The sequence below is a fragment of the Hemitrygon akajei genome, chromosome 23 (assembly GCF_048418815.1).
Source record: "Hemitrygon akajei chromosome 23, sHemAka1.3, whole genome shotgun sequence".
In the NCBI taxonomy this organism is placed as follows: Eukaryota; Metazoa; Chordata; class Chondrichthyes; order Myliobatiformes; family Dasyatidae; genus Hemitrygon; species Hemitrygon akajei.
The window spans coordinates 59,767,022-59,793,064 of record NC_133146.1 but is presented as its reverse complement, the minus strand read 5'-3'; the positions used below and the strand labels follow the sequence as shown (position 1 = coordinate 59,793,064).

The 26,043-nt window shown below is 41.2% G+C and overlaps 1 protein-coding gene across 3 annotated transcripts in view; it reads left to right on the top strand.

Moving 5' to 3' along the window:
* The first annotated feature begins 3,446 nt into the window (after window positions 1–3,446).
* Window positions 3,447–26,043, top strand: part of afap1l2 (actin filament associated protein 1-like 2) — a 277,116-nt gene continuing 254,519 nt past the window's right edge. Inside the window, exons 1-2 of one of the 3 annotated variants that reach the window (XM_073027807.1) lie at window positions 3,447–3,926; window positions 4,199–4,564. In XM_073027807.1, the coding sequence (XP_072883908.1) occupies window positions 4,549–4,564 (16 nt within the window). In that variant the 5' untranslated portion in view covers window positions 3,447–3,926; window positions 4,199–4,548. Of the gene's footprint in view, window positions 3,927–4,095; window positions 4,565–26,043 lie in introns of those variants that run through there. The other 2 variants (XM_073027806.1, XM_073027808.1) reach the window with 2 other exon arrangements.

Sequence of the window (26,043 nt, the reverse complement as noted above, 5' to 3'; positions counted from 1 at the left end):
CTTTTAAGTACCCACAAAGGGTGGGGATGAGGATCGATTAAGAGGGATCGACTCGTGACTATTAGTGCGTGTAAGGGCGACTCTGTGGAATCTACCGGTGTGTCTCACCCCTGCCTGAGTTGGTAGATTATCACTTGAAGACGGCGCTCTTAAGCTGGTCATGTTTGGCTGACTTGGAAGATTTGGAGGACATCGAGGAGGATCAAGGACACCTGTTTATTCAGATTGCAAATCCCTCTCTCTCACTTCAATCCCGTGCATCTGAAATGAACTCTTCTTACGTGCCGTCGTAAAGACTGTAACTCTTACCACCTGAGCTTGAAAAAGTTTGGGAACTTTATTCACGCCTATATAACACTGTTAACTCTTGATTTACCTGGTTTAAGTTACTAATAAAACAGTGTTTTGTTAACAGCAAAACCAGACTCCAGGTGTGTTCTATTGCTGATGATACTTTTACAGGGTTGGGTGGACGTGATAGAAACCCCTGAATTAGAACATTGAGCTGGGATGCTTATACTAAATATATTGCCAAATTAAACTGCCCGGGCATCATCACATAACCATCACTTGCCAGCTCCATTCCCTGCATATCCATCTGAATGCCGTTAAGTAGCATTGTCATATTTGCTTCAATTTCTAACACCGGCAGCTTTGTCCAGGCATCATCACTCTCTTTTATGAAAAAACGCCTCCCTCCCACACACACATCTGCTTTAAATTTCCCCCCTTTCACCTTAAATGCAGACTTTGGCATAAAAACCTGTTCTAAAGGTTTTTAGAACCATATCCATAAATGATCTGGATGATGGGGTGGTAAATTGGATTAGTAAGTATGCTGATGATACTAAGGTAGGAGGTGTTGTGGATAATGAGGTGGGTTTTCAAAGCTTGCAGGGAGATTTATGCCGGTTAGAAGAATGGGCTGAACGTTGGCAGATGGAGTTTAATGCTGAGAAGTGTGAGGTTCTACATTTTGGCAGGAATAATCCAAATAGAACATACAGGGTAAATGGTAGGGCATTGAGGAATGCAGTGGAACAGAGAGATCTAGGAATAACAGTGCATAGTTCCCTGAAGGTGGAGTCTCATGTGGATAGGGTGGTGAAGAAAGCTTTTGGAACGCTGGCCTTTATAAATCAGAGCATTGAGTACAGAAGTTGGGATGTAATGTTAAAATTGTACAAGGCATTGGTAAGGCCAAATTTGGAATATTGTGTACAGTTCTGGTCACCGAATTATAGGAAAGATATCAATAAATTAGAGAGAGTGCAGAGACGATTTACTAGGATGTTACCTGGGTTTCAGCACTTAAGTTACAGAGAAAGGTTGAACAAGTTAGGTCTCTATTCATTGGAGCGTAGAAGGTTGAGGGGGGATTTGATCGAGGTATTTAAAATGTTGAGAGGGATAGATAGAGTTGACATGAATAGGCTGTTTCCATTGAGAGTAGGGGAGATTCAAATGAGAGGACATGATTTGAGAGTTAGGGGGCAAAAGTTTAAGGGAAACACGAGGGGGTATTTCTTTACTCAGAGAGTGATAGCTGTGTGGAATGAGCTTCCTGTAGAAGTAGTAGAGGCCAGTTCAGTTGTGTCATTTAAGGTAAATTTGGATAGGTATATGGACAGGAAAGGAGTGGAGGGTTATGGGCTGAGTGCGGGTAGGTGGGACTAGGTGAGATTAGGAGTTCGGCACGGACTAGGAGGGCCGGAATGGCCTGTTTCCGTGCTGTGATTGTTATATGGTTAAAGTGCTCAACCCTTCCCAACACCTCCCCACACCACAAGGGGTTCTTGTGGTGTGTCTACTTCCAGCTGCTCCGCTACCGGCTGCCTTGGCCTGACCTGCAGATCACTTTTTTGGCACTTTACAATCAAAGTACTGAGTACAGGAGATGGGATGTTATGCTGAAGTTGTAGAAGACATTGGTGAGGCTGAATTTGGAGTATTCTGTACAGCTTTGGTCACCAACCTACAGGAAAGATGTAAATAAGGTTGAAATAGTGTAGAGAAAATTTACAAGGATGTTGCCAGGTCTGGAGTTACAAGGAATGATTGAATTGGTTAGTACTCTATTCCTTGGAATGTTGCAGATTGAGGGGATATTTGATAGAGGTGTACAAAATTATGGGGCTATAGATAGGGTAAATGCAAGTAGTCTTTTCCCACTGAGCTTGGGTGGAACTACAAACAGAGGTCATGAGTTAAGAGTAAAGGGTGAAAATGTTAAGGAGAATGTGAGGGGAAGCTTCTTCACTGAGAGGATCATGAGAGTGTGGAATGAGTTACCAGCACAAGTGCTGCGTGTGAGCTGGACTTCAATGTTTCAGAGAAGTTTAGATAGGTATGTGGATGGTAGGGGTATGGAGGGCAATGGTCCCGGTGCTGGTCAATGGGAATAGATAGTTTAAGTGGTTAGGCACAGACTAGATGGGCCAAATGGCCTGCTTCTGTGCTGTACTTTTCTATGACTCTATGACTTTTTCCTGAGCCTCTCCTCATTCCTCCTTTAATATCCCTTAAAATTTATCAGGTTATTAGTAATATCTGCCTATGAAACTTGGTGCTTAATAATACTTTCTTGTGACACAGCTGAGCCAATCATACTGCAGCAAAGGTTTCAAGATAACTTGTGTCCTGAACTGTAATCTAGCTTGCTTCAGCACTCACTTTGGAAATTCTGGTGAACATTTCTAACCCTGGAATAGAAGAATTATTAATTTTTATCTGGGGAGAGGGTGTGCCTGGCATTAATTTGTAGAAAGCCATTCTGCTATAAATGGTAGAGTTTTATGGGTTGAATTCTGATCATATTATAGACTGATCTGTGTCTCAATCAATGCTGTAGTCACTACGTGTTGAATATCACCTTTCTTGTCAAAGAATGGATCAAGGCAGGTTATTATATTTACACGGGGAATATGACACAAATCTTGTCTTTTTCCCAGGTATTTTTTAAAGCCTGGTTTACTGGAAAGTCACAACTTTTCAATAATTTCAACCTTTATTTAACCCATCTTAATCATGTTTAATCAATTGCAATTGTGGTGTCAGCCTCTTGCACTTAAAGCCAAATGATTTGACGACTTACTAACATAACTTTAACTGCAAAGCATTTGAGGGGCTTGCAAAATATAATTCCGCAGTTAAATAGAAAGTGTTCTATCTGTCATTGTCAAGAATAATACATATATATTAGTATATACTAATATATAGTATATATATTGTATATTTAATATATAGGTATTCCCTGCATCTAAGAAAGTGGCCACTGAGTGAATATCAGTGATATATACGAATGTTAAAAACAACGTGAATATAGGATTGCTTAAAATACCTGTCATATCGATTATAGAACATTAGATCAAAGGAAACTGAAATCAAAGCCGAAGCAGAAAGCAAAATTTATATAGAGAAAATATATTAACATTTCATATTCATGCACTTTTAAAAATGTGGTTATGATTTGCTAATTTGGGTTAAAATATTGTAGTAAGGTACAGATGTGATATACCATCAAAATGCATCTGTAGCTTTGACCAAAAGAGTTGTATTTACTGTATATCGAGCCTTTCACTAGGTCACGATACCCAACGAAGAATATTTAATCTCTAATAATAATTTTAGGAAAAGACACATGCACATCAAGCTCCCACGAAGAGCAACAGGATCACGACTGGGTAATCAATATATCGGTCATGTTATTGGAGAGGAAGATGTGTGCTGGGGGCGACACCGGTGAGGAGGAGAAGAACGCTTTCCGTGTGTCCCGCAGACACTGCACTCCCGACACTGCAGCACCTTCTCAATGCTGCAAGAGTCTCCAATCGGGCCAAACAGGCTCTGAACCAGTACTGTACTCGGATGAACCGTCGTCTCGCTTTACTCCAATAACACGCGCGTGGGGTAATGCAAACATTCAAGTAATTTTGAAATTCCGTTCATTCTTTGTGCTATAAAGGAAAATGCGGGAAATGTTTCTTCTCTCTGTAAATGCTGGGAGTATTACACGCGGAGGGGGGGGGGGGGAGACATTCTGCCCGAGTTCAAACGTTTAGAGAAATGCAAATCCCAGGAATGAACCGATAAACGTTGTAATTGTGAAGCCGAGACTGCAGATGCTGGAAACAGCTTCTTTCAGTTTTTGTTTTCCACTGGATTTTTTTTTTAATTTGATGCTCTCTCTCATGTACAGAAGCAGACTGAGCCGGAAATGATTATAAAAGTCTCAGAACTTCCCACGAACTTCTCCTCAAGTGATCCGTCAGCTGGGCAGAGGCGGTCGGAGGAAGGAGCGGGATTGAACCCCCCGCTCCAGCTTGTTAGAAAGTTTTGCTCTTTGCCATTCCGGTTATCTTCCCGGCTGCGAGCTAGAGGAAGATCGTCACCGGGCGGGGCTGTTCAGTCGCAGCTTGTGCAGTTCCGACAGAGAGACTGCAAGGGGACTCGATCAGCGATCTCACAGTCGGATGCGCCTTCCATTCGCTGGGACCGATACACGCACAAGGCATCTTAAAGGGCGTTGGGAGCTTCCCTATCTCACACATGGATAGGAGCAAAGGTGAGTGAGTGGGAACGGGGGGAGAACCATACTCAATGCTGCTGCATTGAGTATCTGACTTGTGGGTTCGTCCCCACCTCCATCCCTAGTTTCGACTTGTAATGACGGGGTGGAGAACCTAACCTCTAGATGACGGGACATGCTCAGGGGGCGCTTAAGATACCCTTGTCCCCGAGTACCTCCCGTCCCGCCAGCTGTATTTCTTATAATAAAGCTGGGCATTTGCAGTGCGCGTCCGTCATATCACCGGTGTCCCTGGTAGTAGCGGGGTTAAAACCAGCTGAGAATCAGACTGCGCTGTTGTAGGGCGATGCACGCACTGCGTCCAAATCGCAAACTGTCTGTAATATAAGCGCACTGTGAGTTTAACATCGTCAAAAGTTAGACATCCCACTGAAGGTGAATGCTGTGGTGTTGGTAGTTAGAAGGTTGAATCGGTTCCGAAGGGAAGGTTGCTGAATTACTCTGGATATGTATCTGATACGAAGTCCTGGTCTGGTTTCTTGTCCCATACAACAGGAATGTGCGCGATACCGTTTCCACGAAAATCCCACCTCCCACTGTTCAGGTGAACCAGCGGCGATGAGTTCTGACCGACCGGGGGGGGGGGGGGGTGGGGGGGTTGGTAAAAACTCACTGTCCTCCGAGATTGTGATCCCGCACCGGGACGAAGGTTGGACCACAACACTCGCGAGCTTTATTTCAGAAGTGTAAGACCTGGAGTATTATGTTTACAAACATCTTGCGAGGGTTTTTTTAAAAGTGTTGCAGCCCACTGCGTTCTGGGTTTAGGAGATTATTTTTGAACCGTGAAGTTTTTTGAGCAAGCGCAGAATTCAAAACTTTTACCGAGTCCCGTGTAGTCCGAACTGCAGTCCAATTGTTACTCAGCTGGTGAATGTCGATGAATGAGTGGGCGTGTCGCGGTTACTGCTTGTCCGAAATAAAACAAATTCAGCGTGTACAACCTCGAAAATGATCACCCCGACGTTTTCAGAAATGTTAACTTATCATTGGAGCCTGAACCTTAGTAGGATTTTGTGATGTGCGTCCGGGCGAAGGTTGGTCAGATTAACCACGTCCAAATGCTCTGAGAGAAATATAAATTTCTAGAACTGTTATAGGCGGGGGTTAAATAGTAGGGGAAGAGACAGGTTAATAGTCTGATTTGATTTGCCCCGTTGATTTTGGGCGTGTGTGTCCGGTGCAGACATTAAGATGTTCACCATCACGTGCTGAGACCCGGCGTTGCCAATCTTTGCCAAGCTCGTGGCTCTTGGCTCGCGCACAATCTATTTCTTTGCCCCTCCGGCACGCCAGCTGTCAGGTTAAACAACACTGACAACATCCATGGAGAATTTCTGGAGGAGGAACCATCCCATTCTTTCCGATGAAAGGAAACAGAGCATACGGTTAACCGAAACCATCCCAACAATGTGATCAACAAAAAAATCTGATTTATTGGCCGGTGGCTATTTTTAAACCAGCTGTCGTGTGTTGTGACAGTCCTGGCTATTGGATCTTGTCAGCACAACACTGGGGAGATTGTTTGTTAGAATACAAAACCCAATGATTTGGATGCCAGTTTGTAACCAAAGGAATGGGACTTTACAGAGATTGAAAGTTGAAACCATGTAATGTTGATATCATGCAACTGTGCTTATGGACATTATCCAGGGAATAGTTCCTCCAGTTTATGACAAGAATAGTGTCTTGGTGGCCTGTGATGGCTCTAATCTTGAAGTGTTGATCATGACAATACCAATGAAGGACAGCTGTTAGTCAATGCTTTGTGTGACTTGTGGAAGGACACCAAGGCCAGCTGAAAGCTGCCGATATCCACAGAAGATAGGACTAGACAAAGAAAGTCCCTTGAAGTGATCCTTTAGACATATTAATCTCAGAGATTTACCATTACAATCTAGTTGCTTTTTAAGTGAGTCAAATGTTTGGGCATCACAGCAGCATGGCAGTTGTGTAATGCCATTATAGCTTGGGCCATTGGAGTTTGAAGTTCAACCTCAGTGTCCTCTGCAAGGAACTTTGTATGTCCTTTCCCTAGAATGTGTGTGTTTTCTCCAGGTGCTCCAGTTTTTCCCTCCATCCAATTAGTAGGTTAATTGGTCATTGTAAGTTGTCCAATGTTTAAGCTGGGGTTAAATTGGGAGTTGCTGGGTGTTTGGAAGGGTCTGTTCCATTCAATAAATAAAATGGATAAGTCAACCTAGCAACTTGTTCCAGCCACTGAAACCCATTCTGCATTAACTAGCGCAATGTCAAAAATACTCCAAACTTCCCTTCAAAGTCCAAGGTCTTCTGTCTCTTGTTTTCACACGTTTGAAGTGCTTGTTGAGATTTAACTCCACTCTTGAGGGGCAGCAGAGTGGCACAGCTGCTAGTGCAGGTCTCCAGTGCCCTGAGCTCGATCCTGACCTCTGGTGCTGTTTGCGTGGATTTGGCATACTCTCCCTGTGGCCCGTGTGCCGCAGCTACCGTCCCACATCCAGATGAAAGTGGCCACTGTAAATTAGCCCGAGTGGGTAGATGAGTGGTAGAATCTAGAGGGAGTTGATAGGAATGATGGGAAAATCAAAGCTAGATTTGTTTGTGTGGAATAAATGAGAATTGGTGGGTGACAATTGGTAGACTGTTGAGCCTGGTTTGGGACTGCATGTTCTGTCACCCTCAGACAGGGGTCCCCAAACATATTTATGCTGTGGGCCAATACCATTAAGCAAGGGGTCTGTGGACCACAGGTTGGGAGCTCCTGCTCTTGGACAATTGCCTCTATAAGAACCATTGAAGAGTACGAGTAACTTTGAAGTCTAGAAAGATTGAAGTTAATGTATCAATATTCATGAATCCTCTGCTATACCTGTGATTACTTCCACTGCTCTCTCTATGACATAGCTGGAGACTGAGTAACACACGTATGGCTCGAGACTGAGTAACGCACGTATGGCTCGAGACTGAGTAACGCACGTATGGCTCGAGACTGAGTAACGCACGTATGGCTCGAGACTGAGTAACACATGTATGACTCATCTTACAGACGCCTCAGCACCGCTCCAGCTTGATCAGATTAATGTTCAGGATTCTTAAAACGTTATCTGAATTCTCTTACTGTAAATTGAAATACCTCAATGACTTTGCAGATTAGTGGCAACTCTCCAGAAACATTGTGGCAGTTTCACCAAGATGGCAATATTACCCATAGATGAGAATTTTCCAAGATCCCTATACTCAGCTTCCCATACCACATCCTTAAGCATGACTTTTCAAGAAATAGTTTGCACCATAATGTGAGAAACACTCAATAGATCAGGCAACATCTATTGAAATACAAAGGGTCTGAAGCATTGTTGAGGATCCCTACCACCCATCCCACTACCATCAGGAAGGGGGTTCAGGAGCATCAGGACCAGAACTGCCAGACTGAGTAACAGCTTCTTCCCTCAGGCTGTGACACTAATGAATACCCTGCCACTGAGGTCTCGTCACTCGGGCAGCGAACTGTTTACCTGCGCAGTGCACTACATGCACTTCAAATTATATTTTGTTAACTTATTTGTGGATATATTTTGTTTTATGTGCTGTGTGTGATGTATGATTGTGGGTGCATTGTGTTCAGAGGAAGGTTGTTTCGCTTGGTTGTATGTATGTACAGTCAGATGACAAGAAACTTGAAAGTGAAATAGTGCATTTTTAAAATTGGCTATTCACTGTAGAAATCTCTTTTCATCTTCCCCAGTTATACCTCCTACCAGTTTGTATTTTTAATTTTAATAAGTATTTTCATTCTTAATTTTCCAATCAGCTGTGAGAGATGAACTGCAACGGCCGATCTCATTTGTGAAGCATCATACCCTGTTGATTCTATATTTGTCTTGCAGGTCAACAATAACTTTACTTCACACCTCAGCACTGTTACTGTAGATGAAAGTTAAGAGCTTGAAGGCAATTCTGATCATTTCACTTCAATTTTTCAGGGTGTTTCTCACTGTGTGGGATTCTTGCTTTAAATATCCTCAATGTCAATATTTTATAGTTAATCATTCACAGATTTGGGTGTCTTTGCTTTGGAGAAGATAGTGTGATGAGCTGTAGTGTTGACCTCTGCAGTCTGGGTGATGAAGGTTCTCTCACAGAGTTCTTGGAGGAAGTTCCAGGATTTTGCTTGGCAATAATGAAGGAGCAGTAATATATTTTGAAGTAGTATCTGAGAGATTGTGTTCGCTTGCATTCAGCGCCTTGACCTTATTGTAGACTGTAGATCTGGGGGGCCTTGGTGTAGAAGCCTGAGGTCTGGCGAAATTGTTGGACTGTGCATCAAGCAGCACTATTGGTAGATGGAGTCACTTTATCAGATGTTGGATGAGGTGAGGAGACTATTTTGTATCAAATTCTCTTAATTCCCTTTTAACATTATTGAAACTATACTCACCTAGATGACATCAAGAACAGCTTTGATCTGTAGAACAGACCCAGGAAGACTTAGAGGAGAATTACAAACAAAATCTGGCAACAGTCTGCAGAATGAGATATCAGATTGATAACCAAAAGCTTAGTCCAAAGAGGTAGCTTTTGAAGTGTTTTAAATGATAAAAGAGTAGGAGAGATATGGAGAATTAGGAATGGAAATCCAAAGCTTAGAGCCTTGGTAGCTGAATGTGTGCTTGACCTTGATTGAACTGGGGATGATCTTGAAAGCAGAATTGGAGTATGACAGGTATCCCTGAGGGCTTCGCAGCTAGAGGAGGTTCCAAAGAGGGAAGCCTCCCACAGATTTAACATAAAGGGTGAACATTTCAAGTCAAGTGGAGAATGCTTTGAAAATTGTAGAAGAACCATGGACAGGTGGCGGGGCAGGGGGGTGGTCAAAAGATGAGCTATATGTTGCTAAATTGTTTCTGTCTCATTATAGAGCTACAAGATTGTTTTGTTGGTGCAGTGAAGTTTGGTGTTCCCAGGATCTTGATGGTGTTTTTTTTTTTACTGTGAAAACCTCTTTTTGGAGGTTGTCATTTGTTTCCCAAGATGAATATTTTATGTTGCCTATTAGCCTGTGGTCTATCAGGCAGTTCCAATTATAAGGAGTGTAAATGGAATAAAATAGTACAGCTTAGCTGCAGAGAGGGTAGTTGATGACGGTGATACTCTGAGTAACTCCTTGGATGTGACTGCCCACCAGCCAGGACCAATGTAGTTGTAGTCATACATAGTTTTATTGTTGCTTCTCATTGATGGTAATGGAGGTCAGTACGATTTGTCCATAAGTCAGTTCTACGTTGAGTTCAAGGCTGACTGGTAACTCCTGCAACATTGCTGGTGCCAAACTGTATCGGTCGGTCTCTGCAGTTCTTCGGGAACATCAGATGCATGGGCAACAGATTGCTCTCCATTTCGTAATGCCCTGGCTTGTGTAGGCAACTAGGACACAATATCCATGATTGACCTTGATCAATAGAGTGCCTACTACCAATCTCATTCTTAAATACACCTTTGGACTAAACAGGCAAATCCTTGGAATATCCAACAATTTCACTCTGCAGAAATGCATGGGTCCTAAATGGGGATTCCCCTGCTGTGAGATTCTTGTGTTGTATTCTCTGGCCAGAGTATGAATCACCCTGTCAATCCTACATACTTTAGTGACGTTTGCCCTTATTCTTCTAAACTTAAAAGAATGCAAACCAATTCCATCCAGTCTCTTCTCAGAAACTCAGTGTTTGCTGGACCAAGGAATGTGAAACTTACAGTACAAAACATTATAAGTAACTTGGATAATTTCCTGGCCTCTGCTCATAACTTTCGTTGAAAAAAAATAACTGTTCTTGGGATTTGAGAGTAGGTTATTATGAACTCCACCCCATAAACATAGATGCTCATGAATTCTTCTCTAGCACTGTATATTTATAATGATCTTTAAAATCCACTCAAAATGAGGCTGACATTTTTTTTTCTGTTGCTGATACAGAAATTATTCATGAAGCATAAAAAGTTGCATATAACATTATAAACCATCCCACTGGAACCCCAAAATATGTGTACTTCCAGTGGTTTATCAAAGGGTTACCATGAAGATGCTCACCTGAGAGTCCAGATTTCAGTCTTCATTCAGAAGTCAACATCAATGAAGGTAACTTAGAAGGATTTCCAACATTTTTAAATTGAATGAGGTGAACTCTTTCTGAATCACCCTTTGAGGAATTGCATTTGGAAATTATAAAACGGCCACATAGAGCTAATCAAGCATTCAGGGATTTTTTTTTTCCTCCTGAACGAGAGAGTAAAATTGTTTGTGAATTTCATATGTAGTTAAGCACAAGTGAGACAAACGTGGGTGGGTGGTGGTAGAAGGAAAGAATTAATAGGGTTCCTTATAAAGAAGGAAAAGCATCTTCACTTCAAAATGTTTCAAAGCTTTATAGCCAATAAGACCATAAGATATAGGAGCAGGTAGGCCATTTGGCCCATCGAGTCTGCTCCACCATTCAATCATGGGTTGATCCAATTCTTCCATTCATCCCCACTCTCCTGCTTTCACCCCATACCCGTTGATGCCCTGGCTGATCAAGAACCTATCTATCTCTGCCTTAAATGCACCCAATGACTTGGCCTCCACAGCCACTCGTGGCAACAAATTCCACAGATTTACCACCCTCTGACTAAAGTAATTTCTCCACGTCTCTGTTCTAAATGGATATCCTTCAATCCTGAAGTCGTGCCCTCTTGTCCTAGAATACCCTACCATGGGAAATAACTTTGCCATATCTAATCTGTTCAGGCCTTTTAACATTTGGAATGTTTCTATGAGATTCCCCTCATTCTCCTGAACTCCAGGGAATACAGCCCAAGAGCTGCTAGATGTTCCTCATACGGTAACCCTTTCATTCTCTGAACCCTCTCCAATGTCAGTATATCCTTTCTAAAATAAGGAGCCCAAAACTGCACACAATATTCCAAGTGTGGTTTCACAAGTGCCTTATAGAGCCTCAACATCACATCCTTTCTCTTATATTCTATACCTTTAGAAATGAATGCCAACATTCGCCGCCTTCACAACCAACTCAACCTGGAGATGAACCTTTAGGGTATCCTGCACAGGGTCTTCCAAGTTGCTTTGCATTTCTGCATTTTGAATTCTCTCCCCATCTAAATAATAGTCTGCTCGTTTATTTCTTCCACTAAAGTGCATGACCATACACTTTCCAACATTGTATTTCATTTGCCACTTTTTTGCCCATTCCCAATGGAGCAGTAAGTCTTGGAAATATGGTAACCAATTCACACACAGGCATTGTTCATCAACAGCAAACTGAAAATGACCAAATAGTCTGTATTGTTGATGTTAATTAAATGGTGAATTGTTTTATTGTTCTCGTATATCCCAGGATGCAGTGTAAAACTTTTCTTACTTAGCATTTATACTTGGGTGGTGGTTGGAGAAACATCTCTACCAAAGGAAGGTTTAGGTGCTCCTTCCTTCTGCCAGCCTGCAGGTCACCCTTGGGCAAGGTGTGGCTCCTGCTTAGGGACTCCCTCCCCCAATCAAGGTCACAGTCAGCTATAGGTGGATGGTCTATTGGATAGCTGGTGCTTATCACCAAGTCCAGTTTATGCGACCACTGACTCCAGGCAGACAGACTCTGAAGAGTATTGATAATGGCTGGGGTCACCCATCTTGTGAAGACACTGTCCAGAAGAAGGCAAAGTCAGACCACTTCTGTAGAAGAGAATTTGCTCAAGTACGATCATGGTCATGGGAAGACCAGGATTGCCTCTAACATACAACACACCACATAATGAACAAACCATTTCTACAGATCAACAGAGCATTGATCAAACTTGGTATATAAATGTTCCCCAGTTTTAAACACACTACTATTATCTACCACGCAACATCATTCTGAAACATCTCTATCCTTTTTCCTCCTTTAAGTCACTCCAAAAGACACTCTACCCTAATAAAAGAGACACCAAATTTGATAGCACTCTATAGAAACTAAGGAGCAAAAGAAACATATGCATTCAATTAATTCAAAGCTGACCTATCGTATTTTTTTCTTGTGGGAAGTCAAACTGCAGCTGTGACAAAACACAAACAATCTTGTTGCTGATTGCTGCAGAAGTTCTTCCCTGCAGCAAGAACTTCACAGGGACATGGAAGATGCAGGGCTGTTTTACACATACACACACACACACATGGCTGTGGGCTGATTTACTTCCCACCATCTTTGCTTGTCTAAGTAAAATTTTGTAAGTTAGTAAAAGCTCCTAGAATTTATTGCTGTTTTACTTCAACCCAGTTAGACTTTATGGCCAAAGCTACATTTATGTTCTTAATTGCTTACCAATCCTACACGTTCTGCATAGAATATCTTGGTACATCAAGTGACTTTTGCTCATTGAACCAAAGATGTCTTGTTACCCTTCCCAGTTTCAAGTTGAAATACGATTACTTCAGTTTCATATCCATTTGCTAGATATTGAGTATAATAGATTACATATTCATCATGAATTATGGTCACTTATTCTCCTTCTGCAATTCACTTGCAGAGTATCATTGCTTTATATACAAAATTAGCAAGAATTATGTGGACCCAATAATTAGTCAAGATAATGTAAGCTGTCAGGCTGTCTCCTTGTTATATCCTTGTAAGCCCTGTCATCAGTGGATTTAAAATCAACTTGCTCTTTAGAAGGTCTTTTGTTATATGTTTGCAATGGCCATGTGCCAGTGCTTAGTGATTAAAGATGTATTCACAGTTGAAGTGATTATCGTAAAATTATATTTCCAATGTCTACTTGACATAGCAAAATAGGGGCTGAAATGTTGAAATGCTTCAGAATAAAAATGTGACATAGCCAGGCTTATCCTCTAATTGGATCAATTGTGTTCTTGTTCAAATTGTGGATCTGATAATTTAATCAAAGATGATTACAAAATGTTATTGTTGAGAAATATTTCTGGTTCCAGGGATAATCTGGATCATCTAGGTTCAGTCGTTGTACTCATATCTTTGATATCAAGGATGTGGATTCAAGTGCTGTTCTGAAGGATTGAGCATGAAACTCGTATTAACAATGAGCACTGGTGCTCCACAGCTCCATGAGTTCAGTTCTGTTCTAGGGGTACGTCTGGAGGTCGCACTTCCACTCGATGGCCACGTGGGTTTCTGCAGATGGCCCTGTTTTTAACATTACAAAGACATTGGGAGGCTAATTGGCCATTATAAATTACCCCTTAAAGCAGGTTAATCACACACAAAAATCAGAACGAACTGACAGGCAAGTGTGAGAAAACAGGTTATTACAGGATGAGAGAAAAGAGGGCTGGCACTTGCGTGATTGTCCTTTGCGAAACTGCCTATGGCCTAGCAGGCCAGATGGCTTTCCTCTGTCTCAGAATAAACAAGTATGAACCCAATCTGAACATCTACTGTTTTCTTACATGAAAAAAATAATTTTGTTACTTAAACACTCAATGTTATCACTCAAAGGGAGTAAATGTACCCAGTCAACCATATCAAATAAAAAATATTTGGATGATCAATTATTCCACAAGCTACCCTCATGTACCTTGCAATTGTGATGTTCAGGAGCTTGGTCATCTATCAGGTTCATGTTGAACTGTACACATGTATACCGCCAAACGAAACAATGTTCCTCTGGACTGAGGTGCACATCTTGGGACATATAACATACATACATAATACATAAAGTAATATTGTTGTTCCTTTGTGCCACATAAGGAGCATTAATACCATTTCCTTAGCATTTGTCTGTTGTTTACGAGTCTGAACTGTTAGCTGGACACAACCCCGCGCTGATGGAAAGCATCCAAGGGGCTGGCCACATTCGATCCCAGGACCATTGGCCTTGAAGCCTGATGCTGATTCCACTACACCACCGGCCAGCTACATAGGGTTAAATAACCACAAATAAATTAACAAATAGTAAGATGCATACATGTTGCAAGTTAAAAAGTAAACTGTAACACTACTGGCACTTTATAGGTGATGTGATTCATACATGGTGGCAGAACTCTCACAGTCTGGGGGAGGAAGCTGTTTCCCGTTTTAACAGTTCTTGTCCTAATGCTACAGTACCTGCTGCCTGATGATAGGGTGTCAAAGAGATTGTTGGACGGATGGAAGGGAGGGAATTTATGCTTGGAAAGTTGAGTTGATTTGATAGCAGCAAATCATAAATAGAAGAGGTTCTGCAGATGCTAGAAATCCAGAGGACCCCACACAAAATGCTGGAGGAACTCAGCAGGTCAAGCAGCGTCTATGGAAGTGAATGAACAGTTAATGTTTTGGGCTGAAACCCTTCTGGACTGGAAAGAAAGGGGGCAGACGCCAGAATAAAGGTGGGGGGAGGAGAAGGAGGAAAGCTAGAAGGTGATAGGTGAAACCTAGTGAGTTGGAAAGATAAAGGGCTGTAGAGGAAGAAATCTGACAGGAGAAGGGAGTGGACCATAGGAGAAAAGGAAGGAGGAGGGGGAATATGTCTTTAATTGATAATGGCTGCATTTGGGAAGTCATAAAGTTGACACTTGGAGTGAAGTTTGGATTTGTGTTTTAACGATTTAGGACAAAGTAATAAAATCCAGATCAAGAGTTTGTAAGATCAGTTTAACCAGTGAATTTGTTTCTCTGAATCCACCTCTGTTCATTAGTATCTTGAATTAAAGCATATCAGTTCCTCTCCCACTAAACTCTGAAGGTATCTTGGTGAGTTTGCATAGGTGTCTAACACAATAAACAGTCATGTTTTGCTTTGGTTGCTGTTTACTCCAACTAATGCAGATGAAAATAGCAATTAGAGCTACAACATTTGTTATACTAATGGAACTTAATTCCAATTTGTGTGAATTGCTGTCTTTCACTTTACTGAGGCCATTCAGCAAGAGTGGCTTGATTTGATCTTCCTGGTAGCTTGAATTTTAAACTGGAAAGCATCATTCATACAACGAAGAGCCCTGGCTTGTCATCCAGTGTGTTTCCCATCAAAGTGTAAATCACGTTAAGTCATCATCATCATCATGTGCCATGTTGTATGATGTAGGTGATTGTGGTCTCACAACCATGATTGGTCTTGGCAGATTTTTCTACAGAAGTGGTTTGGCACTGCCTTTTTCTGGGCTGTGTCTTTACAAGGTGGGCGATCCCTGCCATTATTTATTGGTTTGTTTATTTATTGAGATTCAGTGCGGGATAGGCCCTCCCGATGCTGCAAGCTATGTCACCCAACAATCCTAGCATAATCACGGAACAGTTTACAATGACCAATGAACCTACCAACCAGTACGTCTCTGGGCTGTGGGAGGAAACTCACAGGGAGAACATACAAACTCTTTACAGGCAGTGGCAGGAGTTTAATCAGAGTTTAACACTGTAAAGTGTTGTGCTAACCACTATGCTACCGTGCCAACCGATACACTTCAGAGATTGTCTGCCTGGCGTCAGTGGTCACATAACCAGCACTTGTGATATTCACCAACTGCTCATGCGACAATCCACCACCCACTTTCACGGCTGTCTGTCCCTGATGGGGGAGGGGGTGTCTAAGCAGATGCCATGCCTTGGCCAAGGGAGACCTGCAGGCCAGCTGAGGGAAGGAGATCCTTGTACCTCCTTTGGTAGACTACCCAGCCACCCACATTAAGGATTGATATGAAATTTATGTCCCGCAACTGAAGATGAAAGCAGCAAATGCTTCTAAATAAATAAAGGAAAAATAAATTGTATTTAAAGCGTGTTTCTGAAGCAAGATGTAGATTAGAACATTTCTAACCATGCCTTGTAGCTTTGTGGTCCTGTGACTTGTCCAATTGCATAAGGAACTGGAATACCCAGTTATAATGCCAGTAGATATGAACCCATAGGTTTTTATCAAGCAATTAAGTTATTGATTTAAATACACCGGAGGTAAGATTCTCATCTGTCTCTTTTCCAAGAACCATTTACCCACATCCAATCACTGGTTAGTGTTCATTGGCATTCCCTAAAGAAACCAGCGGCTTTAAACCTATGAGTAATATTTGGACTAGTGATTAGACACTGACCAAAGCCTTGGTCTGGATTCCTTGGTGCACGGTTTACCAAGTGATATTACTGGCTTGTTTACAGTGGTTTCCATTGATTTAACACTGTTACCATTACTGTCCTTCCTTAATGTTTCTTTTTCAGTGGCTGTGAACAGGTCAAGATACAACAATGCGCTTCAAAGTAAATTTTATTATCAGAGTGCATACATGTAACTACATAGTACCCTGAAATTCGTTCTCTTTTGGACATACTCAGCAAATCTATAGAATTGTAACTATAACAGGATCAATGAGAAATCAACCAGAGTGGAGAAGACAACAAATCGCAAACACAAATATAAATAAATAGCAATAAGTAATGAGAACATGAAATAACAAGATAAGAGTCCTTAAAGTGAGATCATCGGTTGTGGGAACATCTCAATGGATGGGCAAGTGAGTGTAGTTATCTCCTTTTGTTCAAGAGCCTGGTGGTTGAGGGGTGGTAACTGTTCTTGAACCGAGTGTTGTGAGTCCTGAGGCTCATGTATGGCAGGAGTGAGAAAAGACCATGACCTGGGTGGTGAGGATCTTTGATGATGGATGTTGCTTTCATCTCATTCAGTCCTGTGGAGTTAAGCAACTGAAGAAATTATAAATTACATTTAAATCACATACATGAGACAAGGTATAGATTAGAATATATCAGAATAAATAGAAGAGATTAAGCATTAAGGATGAAGTGGTTAGGCCACATCTAGCGTATTGGATTGATTTCTGGTCACCTCACTATAGGAAGGATGTTGAGGCTTTGGAGAGGATGCAGGAGAGGCTTACCAAGTTAGAGGGCGTGTGTCATCATGAGAGGCTGGAGAAACTCAGGTTTTTTATCTGGAACAGTGGAGGCTGAGGGGTGATCCGACAGAGGTTTATAAGATTATGAGTGTAGATGGGGAATATCTTTCTCCCAGGGTAGAAATGTCTAATAAAAGGAGGCATGCATTGAAGGCACGGGGATAGGTTCAAGAGGGATGTGTTAAATGCAGTGTTTTTACTCAGAGTGATAGATGCCTGGTATGGTGGCAGAGGAAAATGTACTGGAGACTTTTAAGAGACATTCAGATAGGCACATGAATATGAGGAAGATGGAGGGATATGGACATGGTGTAGGTAGGAAAAATTAGTTTTTGTGTAACTTTTTAGCTGGTTTGGTACAACATTGTGGGCCGGTTCCTATGCTGTATTGTTATATGAAGACAGACCATTGGAAAGTGGTAGATTTTAATTTTTAAGAACATTAGCATGATGCTTTATGACACAACACATTATATACATATAATTCCAGAACTTGAGATTATTCAGCAATAGTTTATCACTTATTGCCTTTATAAAGCTCACTTACTCTAAAGTGCGTGAGCCCTAAGTTTTGCAAATGTTGCCAGTTGAACTGTTGGGAAGCTACTCATAGGGCCAACCAGGAACTCTGTACAAGAGCAAGTTTTGTAGTCTAAATCAGTCACTGTAAATTACCTCGACTGTATAGATGAGTGCAGGAGTTCCCAGCCTGGCTCCACTGACCCCTCAGTTAATGGTAGATGCCGTAGCATAGAAGTTGCTTGCGAGGGATGTGGGGAGCATAAAGTAGGATGAGTGTAAATGGCTGGCTGATGATCAGCACTGGCTCCTTGTGCAGTATCTCTGACAAGAGTTTCTTTTCTATACATGGGCAAGGGTGGCACAATAATGTGGTTAGCACAATAACTTACAGTACCAGCAACCCGGGTTCAGTTCCCACCCCTGCCTCTAAGGAGTCATGAGCACATGGGTTTCCTCCGGGTGCTCTGATTTCCTCCCACAGACTAAAGACATACCGATTGGTGGGTTAATAGGTCATTTTAAATTCTCCCGTGATTAGGCTAGGATTAAATTGGTGGATAGAAGGTCCAGAAGGACCTATTCTGCTTTGTATCTCAATAAGTAACATAAATTTGACCATGAATGTACAAATGGTGGTAGTTGCTGTCCGTTGTTGTCTGTAATAATGATGAATACTGACAACCCTGTTGCTGTTGTCACAGGAAACCATTGCTCTGGAGGGCCAGCTGAAGAAATGTACGGAAATAATGAAATGTGTTTCATTCAGCAGAACGTAATATATAATCCAAATTGCAATCATTGCTGGCTCTAACTAAATTGGGGTACATTGCAAAAGGCCAAGGGGCTGTACAAGTTTTTTTTTAAGTGACAAAATTAAATTAACTGTTAGTGGTTACTTCAAGGATGAAAAACATTTGAAACAAAGCTGAACTGATTGAAGTTTTCCTTTACAGAATGCAATCAGTTTGCCAATGAGTGATTTGTGACAAATGGAGCATTATGGTATTAAATATAGTACTTCAAAGAACTTTCTGGGAGCCCTGAACTATTTTCAGAAACTCAAGTTTATTATAGCTATATTTAAACCATTATTGGATAAACACAACATGAAATGAGTAGCAAATGACCAGTGAGACCAGAGTATTAAAAATCACATGTTAAACCATTGAACCCGACTTTACCCAAATTAACAGTAGTTGACTTTATACCATCTGTTACAATACTTTGTTAGAATATTCATATCTTTAAATATTTGTAGAAAGTTTTAGCTGCATGAGATTTTTGCTGTTTATTGCCAAACAATGAGAATAGACAAGATTTTATGAGTTTTACACATAAAAATAACAGAATTCCAGCCTTTGAGTTTTAGAAAAGATAAAACATGTGACCACATCTAAATGAAATCTTTAACCTTGCTTGAATATAATCAAAGATTGAAGCCTCTGAATAGGTCATCATTGTGTGTTTTTCCATCTTGCCAAAGAGTAACCCCCAAACACCTAGAATCTTGTCAACCTGCAACTTTAACCACATTGTATTCTTTTCTGGATTACGTTCATAGCCTTATTACTTTTTTATGTGTCCTTTTTGGGTTATGAAGTCATACACTGTTCTCTCTAAGTTGTGTGGGTGCAAGGCTGCGCAGTAACTAAAATGCTCGCACTCAGATAGCATTTGTTGCTGCGTAGCTGAAGTTCTCTTTTGTATAGTATTTTATTAAAATGTCATACACTTTTCAGGCCATGTAAAATTTTCCTGCTCAGCACAATGGTTGGTCCATGAGGCTGTAAAAAGAATTAGAGGGAATGTTGTACAGTGCAGAAGTGTGTCATTTGACCCACCGTCTCCACGTTGATTCTCTTGCCTATCTGCAGTGATCTGATTTGTACAGTACTAACTTAATCTCCTTTCATGCCTCTAAGTGTTGTTTTAAATGACCATTGAACATACTGATGGTATCTGATTAGGCTGGTGGGGTGGAGATATGGCCCAACCAAGGTGCTCCTTCCTCCACTAGTCTGCAGGTCACCCTTGGGCAAGATGATCACCTGCTTAGCTCCCCTGATCAGGGTCACATGAAGCCTACGGAGCAGATGGTGGATGGTCATATGAGCGGCTGGTGCATATCACAAGTCCTGGTTACGTCACCACTGACACCAGGCAGACAATCTCTGAAGAGTATTGATAATCGCTGGGGTCACCCATCTTGTAAAGACACTGCCCAGAAGAAGGCAATGGCAAATCACTTGTGTAGAAAAAATTGCCATGAATAATCATGGTTGTGGAAAGATGACGATCTCCTACCTCATAGGAAACCGCACATGATGATGCCGTACAACATGGCACATAATGAACCAACAGTATCTGATTCCATCCACTCCTCTGGCAGCAAGTTACAGATAACAATTACTCTCTGTGCAACAAAAGCCTGACCCTCTCACCTTAAACCTATGTTCTTAAGTTTTTGATGCCCCTACCCTAAGAAAATAATTGGCCATATGGGTTATCCATGCCTTCTATAATCATCATTATCATCATCATGTGCCATTCTGTATATCAACTCCCATTATGCCATGTCAGTCCATGGCCTCCTCTTCTGCCATGATGAGGCCACTCTCAGGCTGGTGAAGCAACACTCTATATTCTGTCTGGGTTGCCCCCAGCCAGATGGCATGAATATCAATTTCTCTTTCCGGTAATTTTTTCCCTTTTTTTTCTTTTCTCATCCCATTTCCCTCTGCTAGCTTGCCCTCATTCCATTCTCCCCACCTTTTTTGTTCTGGCGTCTTGCCCTTCCTTTCCTGTCCTGATGAAAAGTCTCTGCCCAAAATGTTGACTATTTATTCATTTCCATAGATGCTGTCTGACCTGCAGAGTTTGTGTGTGCTCCTTTAGTTATTCTGATATATTCCTTTTCAGAGCACCAAGCAGCACCATCAATTTCACTTCGGTTACATTCTGAAAGATGATATTCAATACCCCAGAGTAAATGGTAGCATTTTGGCCTTGTCAATACATACTAGATAAACACTAAGTTAATGGCTGAAGAGTATTTCAAATATGTTCGAGTTCAGACAATGACGTCTATCGTAATAAATCAGTAAAGATTTATTCTTACAGTTATGACATTACCTATGTTTTAGAAAGTACAATTTTATTAAATCCCGGCTATTCTTTTTAACTGATGGCTGTTTTCTTAACAAAATCCACTTTAATCCTACACATTCTTTGCTTATTGATTATGACAGTCCTGTAGAATTGAGTAGTTCTGAGTAAATTGCAATAAGGCAGTTATTAGGTGGAATATTGGAGGAAAGGTCCAAAAACAACCAAACTGTTGGAGAAACTTTGTGTAATGTATCAAACTTTGCAACATTATGGAAGTGGCACAAACAGCATAAAGTAACCCTAAAGTAAGCATGTGCAAGTCAGTGACTTTCCCAAGTGAAGGATTTGTAACCTCGGCTCATTAGAACCTCATTTTTGTACCACATCAAATCAAGTCAAATCAAATCAAATTGTTTGATTATCATTCAAACCATACATAGATACAGCTGAATGAGACATCATCTGGTAACATAAATACCAAGCTATATTTGAGCAAAATCAGTGTTAAGGTCTTTTAATAATCTTTTAAAAAGTGCCCTGGAGAGGCAGTAAAAATGTGAAAGATTTGTGTGATGTTGATGTTTAAAAGGCTATATTTCAAATATTGGTACTGATATCATTTTCCAATAGATCCATATCGTCCTCAGGGAACCTGAGCTCTTGGCTTCTTTCCAAAGATAATCTTGTATCTGTTTCATCTGACCCAGAGCGGACTCACTGCAGTGTTGAGAACGCAGGTGTCTGAAGTTTGGGCAATTTGATGCAGAAAAGGTTTCTAACCTTTAAACTCCCAGGAAAACAATGTTGCAGGCTTACTGTAGGAACATATCAGAATCAGATTTACTAGTGCCAGCATACAGTCTGTTGTGAAATTTGTACGTAATAATTATAAATTGTGATCAGAAGTATATATGAAAATTAAATAGTTAGTACAAAAAGAGAGAGAAAAATACTGAGGTAGTGTTCATGGGATCCTTGCCCCTTCCCTTCAAAAATCTGGTGGCGCAGGAGAAGAAGCCATTCCTGACTCCTTTACCTCCTCCCTCATGGTAGCAACGAGAAGGGGGCATGTCCTGGGTGATGGGGGTCCTCTATGACGAATGGCACCTTTTCGAGGCATCGCCTTATGAAGGTGCCCTCAGTGCTGGAGGTATACAAGACAGCAGACAACCTAATTAACAGTAACCATCACTCATGCCTTCTCTCAACAAATATTTGACCTCAAAACAAGAGGGCTTTGTACAATGTAATACAGAAGAATTTACATTTTCTCCAAGCACTGACTCAAAACATTTTTGTTTGAAGTGTTCCTACTGCTGGTTTGCTGCTGTCAGCATTAGCACAGCTGTCGGCAAATATAAATTAAAAATTGGGCCATGCTGTAAAGTTGTGGTAAATCCTGCTTGGCTGTGAAAGCTGACCTGAGTTTAGTTTCACTGCTGTGATTCATTAACGTGTATGAAAAAGTTCTCTCAAACTGTGAGCCATCTTTCCATGTGATCTTCAGTTTCCGAACCGACTCCAGAATAAGATGGAGATGGAACCTTTTTGATTTTGTACAATTATTTAATATACTGGAATTATTGTTATGCTTAATAACAAGTGTCGGCTTCTTTATATTCAAGTTCAAGTTTAATTGTCATCCAACCATATATGAATTTAGCCAAACGAAATAGCGTTACTCTTAGGGCCAAGGTGCAAAACATAGAACTGACAGTCACACACAGCACAAGGCGCATATAACAGGTATCGGATCGCAGGAAACATACAGTTACACAAGAACAAATTGATAAAGCCCAACTCCCTGAGACGATGGATGTTGTCAGCAAGAACAAGCCCCGCAGACGAACACGATCCAGCTTGTCTTCCACTGAGCGAACACTAGGGGGCAACACCAATAGGCGGGGCCATTTTCATATTAGTGTACATTTCAAAAAGAAGTAGCTTGTACTTGGTATCAAGAAACACATTATGTTAAGGTGAATGCTAATCAGGATGGAACAGTATTGAAAGCATTTAGTTTTCATTCACATGATGTGAACTTGGTGACCAGTTTGAGAATTAGTGCCCATTGTTAATTGCAGTGAGTAATGGCGGTGAGATACTCTCTTGAGAACTGCAGGCCGTATGTTGAAGGGACGATGGTGCTATTAGGAATGAGTTTCTTGGATTTTGAGGGAGATATGTGAGAAGCCTTTCTTTGCTGCCAAGTGGCCCACTTATTTCTGGGCTCCCTAAACAAGGACTGGCGCGGAGTAATTCCTTTGTATGGTAATTGGGATGCTGTGTGTGAGTGATTGCGACACACGGGAAGTGTAAGATGTGTGGGAGTAACAAGTGACTTTGGGACCGTTGCAGTGTTACTTTGGCCTAGCGGTGGAAACAGGTGGTAATTGGATGTCGTGCCAATAAATCACAGCTGTCTGTAAATCTGGATTTTGTCCATAATATTTAGTCTTAATTCCTAGTTCTCATCATTTTAGTTTGTCTGGAACTGCTAATCCAGATAATCTAGGTTTCAATCTGAAGTGTAAATTAGATGCACCTTTCATGGAAAGGTATTTTCAGCTCCTAAATCCACTCAGTGAAGGGAATATCTGGCTGGCTCACAGCGTTGAATTACAGGGTAGCTCAGTGATCAAAGGAGAAGAGCGCATGTGTTCTGTAGATGGAGTCATTGGTAGAGAGGTTCCAGAGGGGGAGGGATGCCCTGTACATGAGGGGGATTTGAGTGCCACCTCCCCCTACTGTCATATGCATAGCTTTGCTGCTGCTTGGCACTGCCCTACGTTCTTACTCAGAACAAGGCTAACAAATAGCCCATGGTCACAGACTCACTTCCTCATCATGATCCTCTGGATCTTAAAGGCACTGCACCCACCCTTAGGTACTCAAAGAATTTGCAAAGTAAACCTGTTGGTGAGGATTTGACTGTGTCGCAGCCAGTCCTGTCAAGTGTTTTAAGGGTCACCCTTACAGGACCATGCCTACAAATACGGAAATGTGGAGATCCATATAAATATATCTGTAAGGAAGAAAAGGTTAAGACAAACTTAGCAATGAAAATTCCATGTACACTCCATAATCAGTGATGGATCATAATTTAAGTAGCAGTCATCCACCTTACCAAAGCTTTAGGCACCTGAGAAAGGATCTAGCCACATTCCTGACATATATGACAAATAAACTCTTCTCGGACTTACAGCTAGGTACCGTATCGATTATAACTGATGTTTTGATGACAAACTCAGTGACAGAGTTTGTCATTGAAGTGTCGGTTATACTCGATATTGAGAAGAGTTTATTCACCTTTAGGCACTTATTTTTGCCCTATATATTTTAGCAAGTTGGTATCTTTTATTAAGCAAGGGCTATATCCTATTTCAGTTCAGCACCCTATCCCTGCCATGTCAAGGAATTGTCAGTGCTGGAATCTGCTTCCAAAAATCATCACTGTGGCTTTTGAAGCTCTCCTACATTGGAGCTTTCCTCAAGTTAATGGACTGATTTGCCCAGAAATTGGCATGCACCTGTATTTACAGTTAGAACTAAGGACACCTTGATTCTTATGCTAAAAATAATGTAAAATTAGCCTATTACAAAGTACATTTGTTAAAAAGTATGCTAAATCTTACAACCTTGAGATTTGTCTCAGTAGAGGCATCCGCAAAACTAGAAACCCAAAATAAACCATTTTTTAAAAATCCAACGAACATCCAATGTGCAGAGAGGAAACAAAGCATGTAAGCAAGAAAAACAAGCAAATAGCATGCAGAATGAAAGTGAGTCTACAGACACGAAGCCTGGAGCTGGCCTCAGCTTCAGCCTTAGTTCAATGCACTGCAGAGCAAAATGTTGTGGAGCCATTTTCTGCCTGTTCCTTTCTGGTCTTCCAGCGTAAGGACATGTGTATCTGAATGCTATGGCACATTCCAGGGCTCTGGTAGATACAATGGAACCTGGTAACCATCGCAAAGGTTCAAGCGACTGGGAATTGGGTCCTTACAGCATTCAGTGCAGTTCTGGGGTCTATGTTAGTTACAGCCTTTCAAACTTTTTGTTGGCAGAATGTTTTTGACTGAAAATTTGATGATGTGCAATAATATGCTTGGCAAAATGAATGCAGGAAATGTAATGCTTTGTATATATTAGGAAAATGTGGCCCTTGAGAAAGAAGTTTGGGAAGAAAGCTGGTCCAAAGGTCTTCCCACAAAATGTAACATAGCCCAATAATGACAGCCTTGGAAAACTTGAGTTTGATGTTTCTCAGAGAGATGAGATGCATTGTAGTACCTCTGAAAATTCTGTGGGAGGAGGCTTTCCATCACCTTCTGCCAAATGGATCGTAGCCTAACCGGAGAGGCCAGGGATAAAAAAAATCTCCCAAAATATTGCCATCTGATGATTGGTCTAAATCAGTAATGAAGTGCTGGTGACAACACCCTTGAGAGCTGAAATGTACACTGGACTCTTGGACAGCATCAATGCAGTCGGCTGTGTGATTCGATGCTAGGTCAATTCTAACCTGCTATGATTATTATAATAACAAAGGTAACAGCTTTACTTACAGAGTGCTTTTTTTCATACAGGCGATGTAGCTCAAAGTGCTTTACAGGGGGATAAAGTGCAAACCTGAAAATAAAATTAAAAATAAATATGAAAATAAAAGACAAAAAGATGTTAGTTCAAAAACAAGGTTGAGCTGGCATTTAAGTGTCAACTAAGGCTGCATCCATTATGGTTTTAGGTATTGAATCCTACAGTTTAGGAGCATAGCTCAAAAAAGCTGACCTTGTCTTTTGAGGGAGATTGTTTAAATTTAACCTGAGAGTTCGAGCAGGATTGTACGACAGAAACAATTCTGTGATGTACTCCTGTAGCAGACCATGAAGAACTGTAAAAACAAGTAAGAGAACTTCAAAATCAATTCTAAAAGATGCAGGAAGTTAATGCAGAGTAG